A 21,580-nucleotide genomic window follows, 5' to 3' on the forward strand; every position below is an offset into this window, starting at 1 on the left:
AACCAAACCATATCTCACACACTCATGATATCAGTATCACCCTAAATATACCACAGCTTTTTTTCCCCACCAAGATCCATGAATTATTCCCTGGGAAATCTATGAAAATGTCCATAAATGGCCTCTCTGGGAATGATAAAGAACAAATTCAGATCTGCTCCCAAACTAAATGGGTTCTTTCTTGGTCCATTTTGTATCCTTCCAACAAGTTCTGTGGAAATCCAGGTTTGAAAGTTTTTAGCCTTATTCATTTTGAGAAATAAACACGATATGCAACTGGACAGGGGCGGAAACATAACCTCCTTGGCGGAGCTAATTAGTCATTTGCAGATCCTTATTAGTTTGTCGTGTATCCATGGACGTACTGACGACTATCACTGGCTAGTTCATGTCTTTGAAAACAGCCTTACTAAACTCTTTCGTATTTCTTCTCTCTCTCTCTTCCTTCTTACAGAGCACATCATGACTCGTCACGTGGCTGTAAAGGCCTCCCCCCCCCCCCAAAAAAAAAGATTGACTACGGTCTCGCTGAAATAAAAATGACACAGTGGGAAAAGCTGCATACGAATGGTGGCATTTTGTGCAGCTCTCTCATCCTCGCTGCCCTCATCGCCGCTTCCATGGCCCGTCTGATACGGCGACGAGTCACAGATGAAAAGTAATCCAGTGGGGATCAGTGCCGCGCCTTCGCCCCCGACGAGGAGAAACAGTAGAGAGAAGGAACGCCTGAGCTCGTTCTATAAAACTCTTCAGAGGGATTTGAAGAAAAACCCAGCAACCTGCCTGTGGCTTCTACATGAAATTAAACCAGTGTCATGACACTGTGGGAAAACAGCAGCAGGAATGACACTTTTTCGAAGGGAACGTCACCAATTATTGCTGATTATTTCCCCAGAGAGCTTCATAACACGAGGTCAGCGCCGTTTCCAGAGCAAAGTCAAAAGCAGGAATATGATTTGGACCGGTGCAAGCCTGAAGACAACACTTTAGGGATTCTCAGAATAACGCATTTTTAAACTTCACTAGTGTAAAAAACCTCGCCGTAACTTTTGCATAAATAATAAGAGATGTATTTATTGTAGAACTCACAGCAACCCAAAACTTTTAAAAAGTATTTTCAACAGCAGTTTGTAACTAACTATGACGTGATGATTGATATCGTTGTTGTTTGGCCTGGCTCAGGTTAAAACCCTTTGAAAAACAGATGCATACAGAACACACACCGTCATGGAACTCCTCGCATCATCTAGTCTGACAGTCATAACTGAGAAAGAAGACGGACAAATAAATCTAGGAATAAACAACAGTTGCTTCCTTTAAGCAGCTGTTAAAGTGCAGCCACAGCTTAAGGAAATAAAAAAAAACTTTAACATTCTAAAACAGTGCAAAAGCAACTTCAACACCATTTAAATTCCGGAATAAATAAAAAAAAATCCTTTAAAAACTGTTAATTTGCAGCCAAATAAATCATCTGTGGTCTGTATCTGTCACAGTAACAGTGTTGATATGGTTCACGTCATCGTTTTACTAAATATTGCCTTGTGACAGATTTTTCTCACTAGCTGGCTAAAATCAGTTATTTGGCAATATTTCACATTGGAAATTGCTTTTTTATTCGGACGGATCATTTTTTAGGACATGGTACTGGATCGGTACATTGACTTGTGCATCGGCCGATGCCCGATCCAGTATTCTCTGCAGTGTCGGGGAACATTTCATGAGACTGGTGTTGGAATCGGAACATCTCTAAATAATTGGGATGAGATTGCGCATTAATAACTTTCATAATGAAAAGAATGGACTCGAAGGATTCACACAAGGACGAGACCCACAGATTCCAAAACAAGTTTTTATTGGCCAATTTACAGAAAGTGCTGTCGTGACCATTCCAAAGAAAAACAGACCAAAGAGTCCAAGGGGGGGGGGGGGGGGGGGGGGGGTCAAATTCAGAAAAATAAAAAATAAAAACACGTTATACAAGGTTTATTATGTTAGTTTCACCGGCCTCCACTTCTAAAACAAACATCAGGACAACATCAGGGCTCGGGGCCGCTGCAGAATCCACCTAAGACGGGTGGGTGTGTGTGTGTGTGTGTGTGTGTGGGGGCTCGTAAGTGAGAGGAGGTGACGTCACTAGACCAGGTGTCACAGTCGATGAGGGAAACAACATATGATGAGATCTTCACATGAACACGGAGCTACAGTACACACACACACACAGCAGGTCGGGGGGAGGAAACGCTCCAGAGGTTGGCAGGTCGGACGCCCGGCCCCTGAAACACACACCCGGTGTCTTGTGAGAGAACTCTTCTGTTCCCTTCAAGACGTGGGGGAGAAACGAAACGACAACAGCAACAGCAACAACAACAACAACAACAACAACCCGTCGCCCGGGTTTTCCTAACCGTGTCAAACGCGACACCGTCGAACGCATTCGCCGCTCCTCCCCTCTGATCCGGAAGTGGCGCCAGGCAACTTGACCTCAGTGGCCCCCAAGTGCTTCTAAAGGAGTGGGACTTGTGCAATGTGACTCCGATTTCTCCCATTGGTTTCAGTCACAGTTAGAAGTTTAGGGGGAAGTTGGAACTTTTCTTGCAGGTGAGTTTATAAATGTTCTCTTGGTGAATTCCAGTGGTTAAGCCCGTCTCTCCACTCAGGACATCTCCCTTTGAGTCAGTGGCTGTATTTGTCACCTACTTTGCAAAATGCTCTGTTGTCATTGGATATTTATCATTTTATGGACAAAAAGTGCTGATTTCAACAGTCGGGCTGCTGTTGTCATTGAACGTTAGCTCATCCCAAATAGATGGGTACGGGAGCGTGTGTGACTGGCGACGAGGACTCCTTTATAAAAAACCAAAACGATAGAAATGATTACGTGGGGGTCAGTGCTGATATTGCGGCCACGAACAAATCCACGTAGGGGCCACTGAGATGACTGAGACAATACTTTGGCTCCTTTGTGAAACTGTAGCGAGTCGGAGGAACGGCGGCCCTTCGTGTGTGGCCAGGCCTCCGCCCGTGATCGCATCGGTCGGGTCGGAGGTCAGCGCCGGGGCGTGAACAGGGTGCCGGTCGCCGTGGAGGCAGTGGCACATCCGCCCACGCAAACGCACAAAGGTCGCCGTCAGCTGGAATGATTTGAACACCGAGCTCGAAAACACACGGGAGGAACTGAGGGCGTCTCGTCGGCAGAGACCCCGGGGTGTGTACATATATACATGTATGTGAGGAGGTGGCGTGTGTGTTGTGTACAGGCGGAGGAGGGTCCCCGGGTGGAGGGAGGGTGCGGGAGGGTCACCTACTATACTCACTATTTACAAGAAAGGAGGCGTATAAAAATGTACAAGGAGACTCCTCTGTCTCTCCCAAGACCCCCGGAACTCAGAGCCCTCGGCTTGTCCAACACGACGTCTGCGACGGCACGACCGATCATCTTTTTTTGTCTTTTGTTATGTTTTTTGAGTACCATTGAAAATATGCTTTTTTTTTCTCTGTAAAATCACCTGGCTTCGCCATGTAGGCTGGAATAAAGACCGGCAGATGACATAACAAATATACAAACCAAAAAATAGTCTTTAACTTTTTTTTTTTTGCAACTAAGTTTTCTTAAATAAAGACATCGGAAAATCTCACGGCGGAAATCGGACACACGTTGAAGTGGATGTGCGGCGCAGGGGTTCAATCGACGACATGGGATTCGAACAACTTTTCACTAAAGACTGTAGTTGATGGCGTGGACACTGTAACGGGCGGAGGAAAGACGTCACCTAAATTTGACGAGCTGTCCCTTTAAGAAGGAAGCGAGCCATTTGATTGGCCAGCGAGGTTGTGTCATTTCAATTCTTATCAGTTGTATAAAACGGGAGGTTTTTCAGACAAGGCTATTGTTAAATCATTGCACTCTGTTCGTGTGTGTGCGTGTGTTCATGTGTGTGTGTGTGTGTGTGTGTGTGTGTGTTTGTGTGTGTGTGTGTTTAAGTGTCATCTTCCAGTAATAAAACATATTACCTCATTTTAGATCATCAACATTACATAAAGTCTTTTTATTTCAACCCTCTGATTTGAGGTTTGTGTATGGACATGTTGCGGAGTGTGTGTGTGTGTGTGTGTGTGTGTGTGTGTGTGTGACTGTGACTGTGTGTGTTTCAATAAGATATCGTTGTTTTGTCCCAGTTCTGGCCCTTTGTGCTTGAGCGTTGCATCCTGGGTAGCTGGACGTCCACATCCTCCTCGCTGTCGTCTGACTCGGCGCTGGTGATGTCGTCTTCTTCTTCCTCGTCATCCTCGTCATCTTCCTCCTCCTCCTCCTCCTCCTCACTGACCTCCCCCTCTGCAGCCTGAGGATCCTCCAGGTTCTGTGGTGAGAAAATATTCCGTTTCAGAAACTAAAGGATCAGAAATTTGTTTTGAAAGCAAGAAATCATCATCATCATTTTTACTTTTCATTCCTTCATCCCCATCCCTCCCCCCCCCCCCCCGACACCACATTCCTTTCGACCTCCTACCTCCATTGGGTTGACGGTGATCGACAGAGCCGAGCTCACGTCCGCCTCTCTCGCCGCCTCGGCCAGCTTGACCTCCTGCTGGTGGTTCAGGTGAATGCGGTAGATGCCCAGCACCACCACCACCACCAGGGCGGCGATACACATCACGATTACCACCGTGGCAGCGCTCGGTACGCCTGGACAACAAGGAGAGGGGAGACAGGGCGGTGAGATAAAGAAAAGTGAAACGATAAGGGATTCCTTGGCACTCTCCGACGGCCCTGCGTTTAATGCACAATGCCCTCGATAGAAGGACAGAAAAGTGAAGAGTATTAGGGCCAGGCATAAGGAAAAAAATGAGGAGGAACATTTATTATTATTATTATTCATTTATATTTTTTAATCTTACATTACGAGAATAAAGTCGAAATGTCGTGAATAAAGTTTTGAAATGTTAAATAAATAACGGTACCGTTTGCCAGGCTGATGACATATATGGGTTAGACTCTACCGATCGGGTAACGAAGCTGGGTGGGGTCTGGCGGTGTGGCCCTAGGTCAGAAGAAGGTCTTCATCGGGCCCCATCGCTACGAGGCAGAGGCGGAGCGATTGATTGACCGAAAAACAACCCTGGTCCGAAGTCAGTGGTGCAGTATTTACTTTGTTCTGAGGGCTAATGATCGAGAGTAGAAGAGCGCTCGGAGATGGCATACCTCGGCCAAGGGCGATGCTGGAGCCACCCGTTTATCCAGATCCACTCAAAAATGTACGGGGTCTTCTTTGGGCTCCGGACGGGACGCGGGCCGAGAGAGGACAAATCAAAGGTTTGGTGCGGATCTATCTGGACAAAGGGCCAGAATTGAATCTCCCTCTTTAACATTGCGAGTTTTTTGCGAGGGGGGCGTTTTTTTTCCCTTTTTCTTTCCCCTTTTCACAGATTTTCCAAGGGAACAATTCTTTGATCTTGATGAAAAAACAAAAAGGTCCGGCATGTTCAGGGGACTGATAATTGCGAGCGGTGGTGCAATATGGTGCGGCCTGATTGAATTTAAAGGAGCTGCAGAATCTATGTCGCGTCCGGAATAATGGTGTTTTTTTTCTCATGTTGTGCCGCCGTTATCATGTTCTTTTTGGTCTCTACGACATTGATTGGCTTTTATAATGGCCTATTGATTTCTTTTTCTCCCCCATGCTACTGCACGAGAGGCCTCTTCAACCTTCAACTGAGGTGGGTCCTGTGTTGACGATTGGGATCTTGAATCACCGCCATGAATCTTGTACAGATGTTCAAGTCCCTGAGCATGAAGCCCACTCACTGTGGCGATACCCCTCGCATCACCTCCCGCTCCGTGACGAGGATCTCGTTCGTTGTTTTGAATGAAGTGTCTCAAACTACTGGACGGACTGCCCAGATAACTAAGTAACAAGGTCGTCTGTTCAGCACACAGACGGTAAATAAAGATGGGCGACAAGTCTCCACTTTTCCCGTACAATAATGAAGCTAAAATATCCTGGATATGTTTGCCGCCATCTTGCAGTGTCAATCATGCCGTTTTTCCCCAATTTTTATAGCATAAAATAACTTTTAAATGATCCCACTGTGATTAAAAACGACCTAAATAATTGTTCATCTCTGAGAAAAATTACTTAAGGTCTATTTTTGACGTGGTTTACGTTACATACTGCAGCCAGCCACCAGGGGGCGATCAAGATGGTTTGGCTTCACTTTTGGGGAGTTGTCATGTCGTCCATCTTTATTATTTACAGGTGCAGCAGCTTATTACGACCCAAAGTTACGTTTTATTGTCAAGGTGACCTCTAGTGGCCGCGCTAATTATGACAGGAGCAGAGGTGGAAGTCAGGTGACACAGTGGTCCGCTGGTTCTGTTCCCGTGTGAAACCGAGTCTTTGTCTGTTCTTCATCCATCACCGTTCCACAACCTTTACCAGGTTTTTATTAAATAACCATGTTTGTAATGAATGGACATTTGTGCTCTTGTTGAGCTATTCAGTCATCAGCAAAAGAAAAAAAATAGGCTGATTGCCACCGATGATTCTTCTCTGTATTTAAACCAATGTCAGCCATTAAAAAAAAGAAGAAAAGAAAAGTCTTTGATTCTGTCTCAGCTTGGCTGCAGCGCTCTGAAGGAATCACATTAACTACAAACCTTTGACTGGAGTTTGTGGCTATGATGAAGCATTTGATATAACTGATTACTCTAAGTGCAGATTGTTTTACAAGGCCTGCAGCACACGGCCGCAGAGATGTATCATAAACCCTATTTACTGTAGAAGCATAAGCACAACATACTCTGAGGGATTTGTCTTGATCTAAAATGTTTATTTCTTCCGCTTTGATCTCCAGCCTAGTGAAATAAAACGGCTTCTGCGCACCTGACCTCTCTTCACTGGTCTCTGCTGATGTAGTGCGTGCGTGCGTGCGTGTGTGTGTGTGTGTGTGTGTTTAATGAGGGTGTCACTCGCTGGGGACTTCTCAGATGATCATTTGATTCCGTCTCGTTCTCCAGACTTTCACACTAAACCCACGGCCTTTGATCCTCCTCAGAGAGAAGCTTCATGCAGCCGCTCGGAGGAACTTGGTTGCACACTGCAACGCTACATGCACTACATCGTGTTATCATATAAAAACATGCACATGTGCTACGAACTTTTCATTTTTTGAACCCACGACTGGGAATCTCAGTCTCTGATTAACACCATCTCTGCTCCTCTGACCTCCTTTTAACACACACACACGCACACACACACACACACACACACACGCGCACACACGCACACACACACACGCACACACACGCACGTGGCCCAACTCAAGGGCCATTAACAGCACTGGCCACTGAACTCTCCAGGACTGTAAGTAGGCTCCATTAGAGGCTGATGAATAATTAAATCTCCTGTGGTAGATGAAGACCGATCTCTCTCCCCCTCACCATGTTCTCTTTCCTTCAGATCACTCACTCATGCACAGACAGAGGGGGGGAAAGCCCGCTGCATCATTTGACAGGGCAGGTTCACACTGTGTGAGAGCACCAATCTGACAGACAATATGAGAAGAAGAAAGAGTCAGAACCGAGCATTCCCCTGGAACGTATCCACGGGATCCATGTTCGTCAGTGCGGGATGAATAGCTGCCTCTTCACTGGGCTCTTTTATTTGCTCAGTGGTGCACAAGCTTCTCCAGGGTCTGATTCTTAACACACATTTATCACATTGATATTTTCCAAAAGGTGTGTTCAAAAATTAATTGCTTGCTACAAATGTGTGATTGTTTGAATCATTTCCTCTGTGTTCTTACCTTCTCTCAACCCGTCTCGTCTAAAACACTGCGAACACTGATTTATGGCTCGGTTGAGTTCTCTGGGCCGTGGGTAACACGCACTACAGTTTCTCTCGCACATTATGAATTATCATTAATTTGTTTTATTAATCATCACCAACACGGCAGGGCAGTTCTGACATCCGACTTTTTAATCTCTCACCAGCACATGTTCTAACCCTTTACACGTGTGTCCCCCCGCAAAACTGAACTCTAAGATAATAAAACACAACTTAATATGCAACAGAAATGATCATGAATATGATCATTTATTAATAAGTTAAAAAAACAAATGTAAACAGCAGGTTAGAGAGTAAAGTATCAACTTTGGCCGACCAGAGACTGATCCGTATTCAGACAAGTCAAGAAAAAAACACATGAATCCTAAACTTTACAACTGTATATTTCAATATTTGCCATGAGAAGATAATGCTCCTGATAATACACGAACCATATGTTAACATAAGGTACGTGGCGACACAGTTTGCATCTTTCCCTTCATGCTTCGTGCTGTTATTGTGTTTTATAAGCATTTGGGGGTTTGGAGTTTTTTGTAACCAGTCAATTATCACATGAATTAAAATGAATACATCAAACAGTTTCCAGAGGAACCGGAAGTGTTACTGATGTGTGTGTTTTCTTACCGGAGCTGTGGCTCGGGTACAGGCTGTGCATCATGGACGGATGGTGGACCACCTGCATGTACTGAGGCGGGGCCACCATGTGACTGACGTGTTCCCCGGCTTCGGAGCTGTGCAGCGCGCTCACCTGGGTAAGGGAATACACGGAGGAGAAGAAGAAGAAGGAGAAGAAGAAGAAGGAGGAGAAGAAGAAGGAGGAGAAGAAGAAGAAGAAGAGATGACGTGAGGAGAGCTCACGTTTTACAGTCTGTTCAGTCGCACCTGTGTGACTCAACTCAGAAATATTCTAAACGCTGCTAAGTCCAGATTTTAAAATGATAAAAACATGAAAGGGAATATATTCATGCCTTGTTGGGGGGACAGGGTCGGCTCGATACAGGAAGGAGAAATGTACTCGACATCTTTTGAAACATTTGGTTCACTCACACCGGAGAATGTATAAAACACGTCAGAGGTTAGCCGTCACATCTGAGGGGATCCTGGCATTTAATCATTAAGTAAGAACAGTGTATTGCAGGTGGAGTGTGTGTGTGTGTGTGTGTGTGTGAAGGAACAGTTCAGGGACGTTACGTGACATGCTCAGCGTGGCAGTTGTCCTTTGAACCAGGACTTGGTTCATCACAATCACACCGACGTGACTGTCGGTCCGCTTTTTTGAGAAGCGATGCAGAATTTCAAGTGCACATTTTCTTTTTACCTGAAAGCTTCACAGTGACTTGCTCGGTGTTGCATCGATTGTTCACGAGCGATTCATCGACGAAGGTTTTCGCTATATTGCATTTCGAGTGTGAAATTGCATTTCGAGTTAAAAGTGAAGGTTTCTTTTCTTTGTGTCCTTTTTTGTCTCGCAGAAATTGTCATGTTCAGGTTGTTATTTTCCAAAGAGATGCTTTGCGACTAAAGGGTGGAAGCGATGCTGCAGGACGACCTTCTGAGGCACATTTTAAAATGTTTCGTGGTTGTTTCTTCGGCTCTCTGTAAAAGTCACCGCACACCACTGCTGCCGTTCATGACGGAGAACAGCTGCAGATTCTCTGGAACCACATTCTGTTTGCTGTTTTCGCTTTGAACATCGATAAAAAGGACTGGACAGAATGGTGGACCAATCAGCGAGCTCGTATTCGCATGACAACCAAGATGGCTGCTGCTGCTGATGTGGAGAGATCCGAGGTGTTTCTGACGCCGACAACACGATAAGAATAAAGTCGCTCACGTTTCTCCAGGAATTCTAAAGATAAAGCAAAGAGTCTACGTGACATTCAATTCCTTTTTCTGTGATTTTATACGTATGCGTTTAACTCCGAGTGGGTGAGGGTTCGTCGTCGTTGCAGACTCAAGTAAACATCAAGCGACACCTTTTTTTTTTGAATGCCCTATAAAAATAATATATTGGTATACTGGTTTCAAAAACTGATCATCACTAAATCTTTATAATTATACATTTTTTTTCAAAAAGAAGAACAAAGAGGAATCCTCGGAATATCAAAAATGAACGGCAGTGTTCCAGACCCATTCACTAATTCGGATTGGTCTGCTGATGCCCGGCCAGCCTCGTCTCCCCCGATGACACGTTTCCTCTCGAACTAATCCACATGGAATACTGGCAGCTCCACCGACAGCTATCTGTGCCACTACTTTTACAGTCGAGCGGTCGCTCACACACTGACCTCCAGGTTGAACTCATTGCTGGTGTAGCGTCCGTTGAGCTCCGAGCAGGTGAGGCGAAATCTCCTGTCCGCCAGCGGCGCAGGCTGCCAGGCGAAGTAACGCACCTGTCGGATCACCTGTTCGTAGTTGGACATGGAGTCCACACCTGTGGGAGAGAGACCACGGGGCAGTTGACGACATGCGCAGAAGGCTGAGGGTTGCAAACGGACAACCGAGGTGGAGCGGCCGACCCAGAGGTGCAGCTTCGTTGGTGTTGTTACCGTGGTGACCTACCGTATATGGACATTCCCGAGGTGGAGTTTGTGGCGTCGAGGTGTTTCCCGAGCAGCGCGCTCCGCTGCAGCTGCAGGGACTCCTGCTCTGGCCTCAGCTCCTCCCCCAGCACCAGGACGTCGCAATAGTCCAAGTTATGAATGATCTCCTCCAGCACCCCGGGGCGACGTGCTACACACACACACACACACACACACACACACACGCACAAACCCATTATTGTCCCGCGCTGCAGTGCCAAGACGTTTTTTTGTGGAAGCAAACCCCCGGACACTTTGAGGAACCATAATTCATACAGCACGAGGCACGACACACCTTCTCCCGGCTATTACAGCGGGACTGTCCCCGAAACAGTGTGAGTGCTTGTGCGGTGAACGCTGATCATAGAGCCACAGTGTGTGTGTGTGGGTGTGTGGCGTGGAAGAAAAAATAAATAATCGAGCTGGGCTTCCTAGAAAGAAATTGCAAAGAGGAGAAAGGAGACGTGTGTGAGAAAAGCCACTAGGTTTCACACAAAGACTTGGAGTGGGGACATGAAAAGCGTAAAGCAGAAGAGGGCAGAGAGAACAGGAGACGACCCCGAAAGCAAATGGGCGAAAAATGTTGAGCGCTAAGGATGATGAGTTAAAGAAAGAAGTGATGACCTTGGCTTTTAGTGAAGGCATCGGAGCGAGGCCGTGAATAGAGAGTGTAAGTGTGAGAGAGAGAGAGAGAGAGAGAGAGAGGACTGAGGCGGCGCTCAACAAAGACAAATGAATGACTGAGAGAGACAAAGCAGGGGAGAGGGCGAAGGGGTGATTAGCAGCGTCCAAAAGAAACTTATTTCATGCCTTGCAAAAGAAATGTGTGATTTATCTTGAATCCTTTAAGCCTCGAGAGAACACAAAATCTGCTCATTACGGAGCTCCATCGCGTCTGCGTCTTTCCCACACACACTTTCTCCCCATCTCTTCTTCTTCTCCCTCTCTCTCTCTCTCCTTCCTTCCACTTCTGTGTCTTTCTCCAGGCTCCCCAGCTAATCTCTTCCCCCCAGCCGCAGTCTCCATTTCACCAGAAGAAAGAGTTCCGCCGGCCTCCTGAAAGCGACGCCACGATGTGCTCTCCTTCTTCCTCCTTTTCGCCGCATTGTGCTCAACGCAAAGGCTAAAAAACACCTCCCTCTCCGTTCGGCTCATCTTCCCCCTAATTGGCAGCAGGCGGCCGGGGGGCCCCGGGTGCCGGGTGCCGGGGGCCCGGGCTGAGCTGGCATCCTCCTGCCTCCGCGCTCGGATTCGCCGGGCGAGACCGGAGCCGCCGGCAGCATTGACTGAGTGTGTCGCACTCATTTACTGCGGGTCACGGTGGTGCGACCTGGAGAATCAGCGGTCTGGTCGGCGCAGGTCTTACTCAGCAGGAGGGGGGTTTGCAGGTGCATATATAGGGACGGATGGGTGGAGGGTATAGAAAACAGCAGAGGGGCTAATACCTACAGACCCGTACAGAGGAAGGAAACTGACTCGGCATGTTGCCGAGGCCAGCGGAGCATCCCTCCGGCTTACACCGCAGATTGCTGCTGGTGAGCAGAGAGCTGTGGTACATTGACTCAGTCCTGCACTCAAGTTCAGTTTTGTTTTCCATTTGCAAAACAAAACGGACAGTTCATAGAAAAGAAAGAATATTCCCGAAGTTAGACGCCGTTAGAAGGAACTTCAAAATTGTTTATGCATCAGTTATAATGTTGCTGTACTGTCGTGTCATTCTGCTGCTTTTAATACTTTCACGTACTTTAACTCGAAGACAGTTAAATAACAAAATGGTTCAAGTTTTAATTCTGTGTCCTACAGTGCCTTGAGATATTAAATGTTGTGATTTGGCTCTATACAAAAAGAAATGAATTGTCCTTGGCATCTGTTCTTATTATGTAAAAAGTTAGGATATTGTTGCACACATAAAGTTTGCTCCTCTGGCCTCAGAGATAGTTTCACAAATATATATATATAAAAAAATACCTCTAAAGTTATAATACAAACAGTGTCTTACATGGTTTGCGGTTGTAGCTGTCCTGTGAAAATAGTGTCATCATGGTGATCTTTATAATGGTAGTAATGTTTACTTACAGTGGCCGCTCATTCTCCCTCTTACTTCAAGTTTTAAAATAATATATATATTTTTCAAATCACATCTTTAACTTGGGGGCTTATACATAAATTCAACGAAAAGGGACTTGGTGCTACTAGCTGACCTTGTGACCTCCGCTGAGGAGCTGATGTTTTCGCCCCTTTAGCTTTTTCGCTTTCTGGTTCACATTGTGTGTAGGTCTGTGTGAACGTTTGCTGCTGCTGACTTGCAGCGCCACGAGGCGCCACGAGAAGCTCAGCCTTCTCTGAAGGTTTGTTTTGATCGTGAAACAGGTGGCACTGCATGAATGAGTGAACACGTTGTTAATATGAAAAAGAAAACAAAGCACTGCAATATTTAACTGGGACGGATACGGAGAGGTTAGTATCTCCCGCAACTATATTATAAAATGTGTTCATATAGGTTGTTTTTCGAACTCCGCTCGGAGTGTGGACGCTAACGCTGGACGTTACGGTTCCGTTACCTGTGTGATGTGCGCTGGCGTCTGCCCTGGTCACTGTGCTGCTGATGTGGAGGTCCTGGAAAAGTGCCACGCCGCCTTGTGTTCTGAGGCCGGACGCCGGCCGGCTCAGTCTCTCCGCTCCGGTGATGGTGATCCTGGGCTCGCTGGGCTGGAGCACCATCACCACCGCCTCGATGTCCGGGATGGTGATGCACGTGTCCTCACCGAAACACCTAGAGACAGACAAGGAAGACAGCAGGAGGGAGAGACGGAAACAAATATATCAAGCTGGCCCTGCTGGCGGTGGCGTGGGCTTTCTTACAGTTCTCGGGGGGCGACAATGTCGGTCGGTCGGCCGCCACTTTGGTTCAGGCCGAAATAGCTTCGACAACTGTTGCATGGTTTAATTGGCTTGTTATCTTGAGAAAACATTCATGATTCTCACAAGAAGAATTCTAACGTTTTTGGTGGTTTTCCTCTAGCGCCACCATGAGGTTGACATTTATGATTTTCATTGAAATATCTCCACAACTACTGGATTGACTGCCTGGAAAATGTAATTACCTAAAACCCCCCCCTCAAATACTTTCAAAAAGATCCTGCATCTGCTCATTTATCCGGATCTGCTCCTTCCTTCCTTCCTCAAGCCCCGAAATTTCATGAACATCGGTTCAGCAGTTCATGAGTAATCCTGCAAACGTACTAACTGCATTACCAGAAGCCTCTGTCAGCGGCCGTCAGACTTTCAGCGACAGGATTATGAATTAACAAACACCTCGACACAATCTGGACGAGCAGGAGATGCCGGAACAGAGAGAGACTCAAAGCTGTGTGACACTATTCCCACCGCACATTTCAGGTAAAATGATCCATCTATCTATCTGCCTGTCTGTCTGTCTGTCTGTCTATCATCTATCTATCTATCTATCTATCTATCTATCTATCTATCTATCTATCTATCTATCTATCTATCTGCCTGTCTGTCTGTCTGTCTGTCTGTCTATCATCTATCTATCTATCTATCTATCTATCTATCTATCTATCTATCTATCTATCTATCTGTCTGTCTGTCTGTCTGTCTGTCTATCATCTATCATCTATCTATCTATCTATCTATCTGTCTGTCTGTCTGTCTGTCTGTCTGTCTGTCTGTCTATCTAACTTTCTATCTATCTATCTATCTATCTATCTATCTATCTATCTGTCTGTCTGTCTGTCTGTCTATCTAACTTTCTATCTATCTATCTCTATCTATCTATCTATCTATCTATCTATCTGTCTGTCTGTCTGTCTGTCTGTCTATCTAACTTTCTATCTATCTATCTATCTATCTATCTATCTGTCTGTCTGTCTGTCTGTCTATCTAACTTTCTATCTATCTATCTATCTATCTATCTATCTGTCTGTCTGTCTATCTAACTATCTATTTATCTATCTGTCTGTCTGTCTATCTATCTAACTTTCTATCTATCTATCTATCTGTCTGTCTGTCTGTCTATCTATTTATCTATCTGTCTATCAAGTTTCAAACAAAATTAGTTCAGTTTTAAAGGAAAAGTTTGACGTTCAAAATACTACAACACATAATTCCAATATTGGTTCAAGCCCCCACCCTCCGCAACCCCTCAAAGGATAAGCAGTATAAATAATGGATGGATGGATGGATAATTCTAGGATAATTTTCATATTTGCGTAGGGATTAAACAGACAAGATGTGTGGCGTGGTACAAGACTCGAGAGTGGTACTCTATTCATTTCATCCAACTCCAGTTTTCTTGATATGCCTGAACGCCTCCTTTTACCTTGATGTCTCTTGACCTGCAAATGCTCGCTGGGAAGAAAGCAAAGAAACTGGAGACGTAAAAAGTAAACTTCTCTCTACCGTGAAAAGTGTGTCAAAACATTTTTATTGCAGTAATTACATTCGGACGAAATCTGTCCCCATACCACGACTCTGTCCACAGTCCTCGCTGAAATGTCAAGCCCACTGAGTCGCCCTTCAGCGCATGACAGTGTTGTCAAGTCCATTTCTTTATCTTTCCTCCTCTGACTCGTGACGTGGCTGATCCCTTTTTTTTCCATTGGGAAAAGGTCAGCGGGGACCATCCGGTGGACGCACAACACCGAGAGGTGACAGGGACACCCCGTGAATCGGCGCTGGCCCCTCGCACAAGCTGCTGTACACACCCGGGCAGCATCAGAAGGTAAAAAAACCATGAAACGACCACATCGGCTAATAAAGCTCATCGACAGCACCAGGGCCTCTTTAGCTGCACCAAAACCACAGCTGCTGTTGAGTCCCGACCCCGAAACCAGAGAAGCAGGCATTCATCCAGGAGGTAAAACGCTCTGCCAGTGCTCGGGGGGGGGGGGGGGGGGGGGGGGGGCGCCGAACACCAGACCAGCAGCAGCTCGCCCGCTGTGCTCTCACACGCACGTGTCTGCCTGCCGGCGTGCGACAGCACGTGTGTTCGAATGCGGCACAGCCTCCGCTGGCAAACCTGCGAGGGACGAACCCACGTCGGCTCACGCTGGGAGCTCCCAGCAACCGCACAGTGAGACACCCAGACGCAGGTTCACACAAGCGAGGGCGTTCGTGGGGGGGCGGGGAAATATGAAACACGCACAAACCTACATGTGTTTTCCCACCGCTAGCCGGGGCGTTTTTCTATGAATATATATAGAAATAACAGGAAGGCAACAAGGTTATGCCTACTACAAAATATTTTACTGCATATGAAGATACAATCTGTAGAATTGGGGGGCGGGGTCTAATTGAGAGCTGGTCCACTGCGCGCCCACCTACAGCAGTTAGTTAGCAGTCAGCAGTGGGGATGACAGACGTGAACGTAGCAAAAGTGGAGAAAAAAATACATATTTTTGTGGATTTAGCCTGTGAGTTGTATAATATAGGAAAAATCTGCAACAGAATTAAAACAAATATTGGACTGTAACAGGACTTCCATCAGGGATTTGACTGGTGCGTGGAGGAGTCACAGACAGAAACCTGAGTAATACAGAGATATGAATTACCATGTTTCTCATGTCATAATGACTCATGTAATTGATCACCACTGGCTGATCTCTCACAAAACGGCTGTGTACTTTCCCTCCTCTTTATCTGCTCCGCTCTCCTAACAGAGCAGAACATTCCGAATAGGAAGGACAGAGACCTGCCTCTGGCGTGGCTCGACGCCGCATCCACGAAACTTACTCACAGGCTCTAACTCAGCTGATGGCGCGTGTCAGCCGGATGAAAAAAAAGAGGAACAATTGTCCCTAATCCCGCGCAGTTGTCTGAGGCCACGGTTGGAGACGACAACAGGTTTCGGGGCATCGTGTTGTTTGTCCCTTTTTTCTATCCAGCGGCGACGGCGGCTGGTGGTGTGTGTCTGTTCGCTGTGCGGGCACTAAGCCATTCTTGACAGCAGTGGGAGACACAAACTCAGTGATGCAGAGAGATGGCTGCTGTGTGGGCCAGCTGACCCCCCCCCCCCCCCCCCGCCCCCTTCCCAAAAACAAAACAACCCAGCAACACAAACCTGGAGCCAGTCCAACTTAATTATAAAGAAGTATGACAGGGGAGCCTAAAAAGGCCTGTTGCGAAGATTAATGCTGGTTACTTTTATTTTCTCGATGCCTGAAGTAATTGCAGTTATTAGGCGCCGGCTCGAAACAAATTTAATTGCATTTGCAGGAATTAATTAACACCTCTGTTTATTTGTGTGGACCGATGCTGTCTGCAGCAGCGAGGGGAGCTTTTCCCAGCAGCCGCTGACATGTTGTGGCAGCGGGCCACGTTTCAGGCTCCCAGTGAAAAATGTATCTTTTCTGCTTTTTGTCCGTTTGGTGCGTAAAATAACTGGATATCAACGAGACTCCACGCATGAATTTGCTGCTGTAAACACGAGCGCCGCACTGGTCACAGACACAATGTCAAACGGCTAAGACACTTGCACGGCAACAAAACTGAACTCAGTCAACACTGCAGCAAGGACCGAGCTGAGCCTTAGCACAGCTGAGGACATAGAATTTTTAATTTATTTTTGAAAATCCCACTGAATTTTGGTGCCCAACGTGCACTTGCATTTCCTCCCTCGTACAGCAGAACTCATTTTGCCCACATTTTACTGCTCAATTATGATTAATCTCTGAACTCATCTTTCATGTTGCGCGGGAGCGTGAAGAGCCAAAAATACCGCCACCTCCACAAACCCTCCTGAATGTGTCTCATTAAATCTAATCATTCATTTGGCAGCTACACAGAGGCAGATTTACCGCCGCGGCACCTGCGCCGGTGCACAGGAAGCACCGGTTCATTCGGTGGCATCATCTCACAGGATCTTTACTGTTAGATTAGTGTCTATAAAGTCTATGTCCATAAATGTATAACTTAAAGACTATATGCGTGTACAGTAGGCTATGAGTCGGAGCAGGCCTCAAAAACCCTCCAAAATGAGGTTGAATGAGCTCAGGTCAGCGAGGCCTGAAGGACAAAAACAATAAACAGAGGTTGAACACCTGTAATGTTCACAAGGAGTTGAGTAAAAAAGATAAAACGCAAAATATGGGATAATGTTATTATGGATTTTATAATCAGCTACCTCAGCTGAGTTTAGCATGGTGTGGCTCTTGCTGCATTGAATACACACACACACACACACACACACACACAGACGCACGCACGCACGCACACACACGCCTCTGCTGTTAGATGAAGTTTTCAAGCCCGCAGTCGTGCATCGAGGCCAACAGAAGGGCGGGGAGTGAGCCCCCAGGGCTGTGCTGCAGGGGTCTACATATATTTAAAACAATCATGAATTTTAATGGTAACCCGCCAAGGTGGGCTGTTTTACCAGCCAGCTCTCGCTCTTCCGGTCCCCTTTTCTCTCTCGCTCCCTCTATTTCTGTGTCTCTCTTTCTCTCATTCCTCATTGCTGGAGAAAAACCCATGCAGGCAGAATTATTAATGCATGACATGACAATGTAACAAAACTGGCCCCCGGTGGCAACAAAAGAACAGAAAGTGGCGTATTAAAGGAGGAGGACGGCGACGGCAGAGTAAAGGAAATTCACAGACAGAAAGGGGGAGAGAGAGAGAGAGAGGAGTGAGAGAAGGAGGGGGTGTGTGAGAAAGGAATTATGTATCAGTCAGAGTGTGATGTCTGCTGTGTTGTCTCAACACTCCTTCACAGAAATGTCGAAGAGGGTTAAAGCGTCTCACACCGGAGAGAGGAGAGACACTGAGAAACAGAGGCAGGAGGATGAAAGGAAACAAATGTAGGTGGGGGGGGGAAACTTTAAGTACAAGTGGAAGAAAGAAAAATAATCGTTTTACGTACTGGACAGTGGTGGAGATGCGGAGACGTCGGATGCCCGGTGTGGGGAACTGGCGAGAGTTGATGTAGGAGACCTTCCTCACGGCAGTGTTCATGTTCTCCAGGTCCTCTCCCTCCATTACCAGGATGGACTGGGCCGGGTTGAAGTGGAACTGTGGAACGAGAAGAAACCAGAGGGACGAATCGTGATGAATGTCGACAGGAACGAGGCTATTTCGAGCTGCACTCAATGGCTTCTGATTGAGTTATGATGCTATGTAAAGTCTGCTGTCAGGATTCTCTTCAGAAACACAAACTCAAGGACAGTGAAGGTCATGGCCAAGAGAACCTGCAGGGTTCACCTTTGAAGAATGAGCTGCCGGTCCCGTGTTCTTCCAAGAACTGCAACATGCTGCAATACCACTGGACCCTAGATTCGCTGTGTGGTTACTTTATTAACCCAATTCATTTGGAAATATGAAGCACATTCCACTCATCTATAAATCATTATTTGTCACGTTACTCTTAACTCCTTTGTCCCTTTCAGGATCGTGTAGAACGATGACTGCAGTGATCTGATTGGTCGGTAGTTGGGCCGCACAAGTTACCATGGTGATTTAACCTGGAGACAAGTGAACCAGCTTCGTAGGAAAGGAATACCCCAGAAGATACCTCACTAACTGCAAATCGTGCTTTTCGTAGTGCTTCCTCTGGTGTCTGCGGAGATTCTTATTCATCCAGGTCATTGTCATCCAGAGGCGTTGTATCAGGAGGAAACATCTGCAACCAAGTCCAGCTGCCCCTGATTCGCCGCCTCTGGACAACAAGATCTGACATCGTTTTCAGCCCTTTGCTGATGGATTTTGAAACTGGGTGTAAATGAATGATAACTCGTGTGTAGGGAGGAAAATAATACGTAACAAATGTCCTAAAACATGAAGGAAACAGTGGTTTTGACTCCCTCCACGAGCACGTTGAGACAGAGGTTATTGTTCTCCGGCGCTTGTTGGTGGGAATTCGAAGCCCATCGTCCTTCTAGGTGGATATGAACACAACTACACTGGAGTCTCCCACACTTGTTTCAGCAGCAGGTTGACAAAACTTCAGCTCTCTCCCTGTCATTTCCCCCTTCATGCCTCTTCTTCTCCCGCTGTCTCCTCTCATTTTCTGTTCTCTGTCGCAGTTACGCGCTCGCCGCCACCTGCCTCCTTCCCTGCATGCTTTTCTCCTCTGATGGCGCTGTGCCAGCCCTCCACCTGCTTGGCTAAATGCTGCCCCCCCCCCCCAACTCTCAGAGGACTTACGGGAGCCAGACGAGTCTGTGGCGAGGACGGAGAAAGGGAAGTAGATCTCAACAGATAAAATACACTGGCACTAGAGAAGTTGTCCTCCTCTCCCGTATCTGCCAACTTCTGCCGCCTTGTTTCTCAAGCGGCTGGCAAGGATCTTGTGGCCGTGTCATAGCAGGAGCTCGGCGCAAAGAGCAGCTCGAGAGAAGGAAGAGAGGATGATGGAAGGAGTTGGAGGGGCTGAGTGTGGGTGGGTGGGTGGGTGGGAGGGAGGGATAAAGAAGGGGGTAGCTTTGAGTCTACACCCAAACCCCTATCCATCTTGTATGGCCTCTATCTTCCACAGTGCAGGGAGATGGATTAGCGGAGCTGCTGAGCTGGGGTGGGGGGGAAGCCGACTGGAGATTTCAGCCCTGGTGATTTAAAGAAAATGTATTCTGTGTGTTCTGTGTGCACACACACCAGAGGGGAACGTTCACTGTAAAATGCTCAGTATAGTCGTGATTGTTGTGAGAGAACTTGTATAAAAAAAACCCCTGCTGTAATAAAGTAGTAACATTTTGAGAAATATGCTAATGTGTGTGCGTGTGTGTGTTTGTGTGTTTGTGTGTACCTTTATGCTCTTATCCAGGCTCTCAAGGGAGTTGATGTCCAGTCCCTCTTTGCAGGCCTGCAGACAGGAAATGACTTTCTGACTCTCGATCTTCCCCGGTCGGATGGTCAGTCCCGACAGGCTGCCCCGGAAATACTGAGTGAACCTCGGCTTGGTCACCTCCCCGCCTACAGACACACACAAAACCATACAGTATAGTATTTCATAAAAGGCCTGCTTTCAGTGAAAGCATTTCAATGAGTCACAGAGACCTCTGAGGTTTAGAAGATCAGTTAGATTTCGGGGGTTAAGGTTAATCTACAGTAATCGCCACCAGTGTGTCCTGCTTGTCTCCACTTTCATTTTGAGCCCTGATGACCAAATTATGGTGATAATAAGACTAAAAGGCAAAGTGCTGCTGTAAAAGTGCAAGTGTTACCCAGTCGTCCCATCCAGGCTAAACAAAGTATAAAGAAAAAGTCAACACATTTAAAAGTACGCCCTCTGAACTCCATAAAGGCCACTGCCACCGGGAGGAGAGTCCGACCTCTCATTAGCTGAAAGGTCATTAGCTCAGGGTATCAAAACCTCAGCTTCCTCTGCTTCCTTTTATGTATTTCCTCACTTCCTCCTCCTCTTCTGGCATTAATCCATCAAAGCACTAAAAGGTTTAGAACAGTCCCTTCATCTACCAGCATTTTCTATCAAAAAAATCAGATCTTGTTCATACATCAAAAACATTAGGAGGATGTAGAGGAGCATTGACCGCCGGGCAAAGATAAAACTGAGGTGTGTAGCAGGAAATTTATTTTCTTGGTCTCTATCAATGTATCTGTCTATCCCGACAGTTTGCCCACTAACGTCGCGCATCCTTCACCCAATGCATTCTCTATAACCGCAACTATATGCTCCATGTTTGGTTACAACTGCTAGGTAGAATTACAAGTCTGCAACTCATTTTAGCATTACTGCATGTTACTGATGGCTGGATAAGTGAAGGTGACGGAACAGATGTCAAATGAAGTTACTGTCGCCAAAGGAGACCAAGATCACCATGCATGCTCAGAATGTTCTTCTCTGGTATTGGACATATCGATGATGTACTGTAGATTAAATCTGGCCCCACATGCTTGTTTGAATATTTGTAGTCGTTTATTGTGTTCTCATCTAGATGGAGATACATTTTTTTATTTTTTTTTTAAATGAAGGACGTGTGGACAGATTTTTTGTAATAGAAAAAAAATATATATACATAACTGCATTAGTGTGGCCAGGGTGTTACACCATCTCCATTGTCACTCGTCTTAGGGCCTTGGCATTACAGGTACTGTACATTCTTCATATGTTTCTAAATCAGCTGACATGAAGACGTAAAGCACAAACGGCAGCTGTGGCTCAGGGGATAAAGTGGGTCG

At 46.4% G+C, this 21,580-nt stretch overlaps 1 protein-coding gene across 1 annotated transcript in view; it reads right to left on the reverse strand.

The window, feature by feature from the left end:
* Positions 1 to 1,835: 1,835 nt before the first annotated feature.
* The window catches only part of LOC118299628 (calsyntenin-2-like), a 204,623-nt gene continuing 184,878 nt past the window's right edge, over positions 1,836 to 21,580 (reverse strand). The window contains exons 10-17 of the mRNA XM_035623491.2: positions 20,187 to 20,353; positions 18,309 to 18,457; positions 12,988 to 13,199; positions 10,407 to 10,577; positions 10,133 to 10,278; positions 8,469 to 8,592; positions 4,509 to 4,684; positions 1,836 to 4,358 (exon numbers count right to left, since the gene is read on the reverse strand). Of these exons, the coding sequence (XP_035479384.1) occupies positions 4,149 to 4,358; positions 4,509 to 4,684; positions 8,469 to 8,592; positions 10,133 to 10,278; positions 10,407 to 10,577; positions 12,988 to 13,199; positions 18,309 to 18,457; positions 20,187 to 20,353 (1,355 nt within the window). The 3' untranslated portion in view covers positions 1,836 to 4,148. The remainder of the gene's footprint in view (positions 4,359 to 4,508; positions 4,685 to 8,468; positions 8,593 to 10,132; positions 10,279 to 10,406; positions 10,578 to 12,987; positions 13,200 to 18,308; positions 18,458 to 20,186; positions 20,354 to 21,580) is intronic.

Source organism: Scophthalmus maximus, chromosome 11 (assembly GCF_022379125.1).
Source record: "Scophthalmus maximus strain ysfricsl-2021 chromosome 11, ASM2237912v1, whole genome shotgun sequence".
NCBI classification, from domain to species: domain Eukaryota; kingdom Metazoa; phylum Chordata; class Actinopteri; order Pleuronectiformes; family Scophthalmidae; genus Scophthalmus; species Scophthalmus maximus.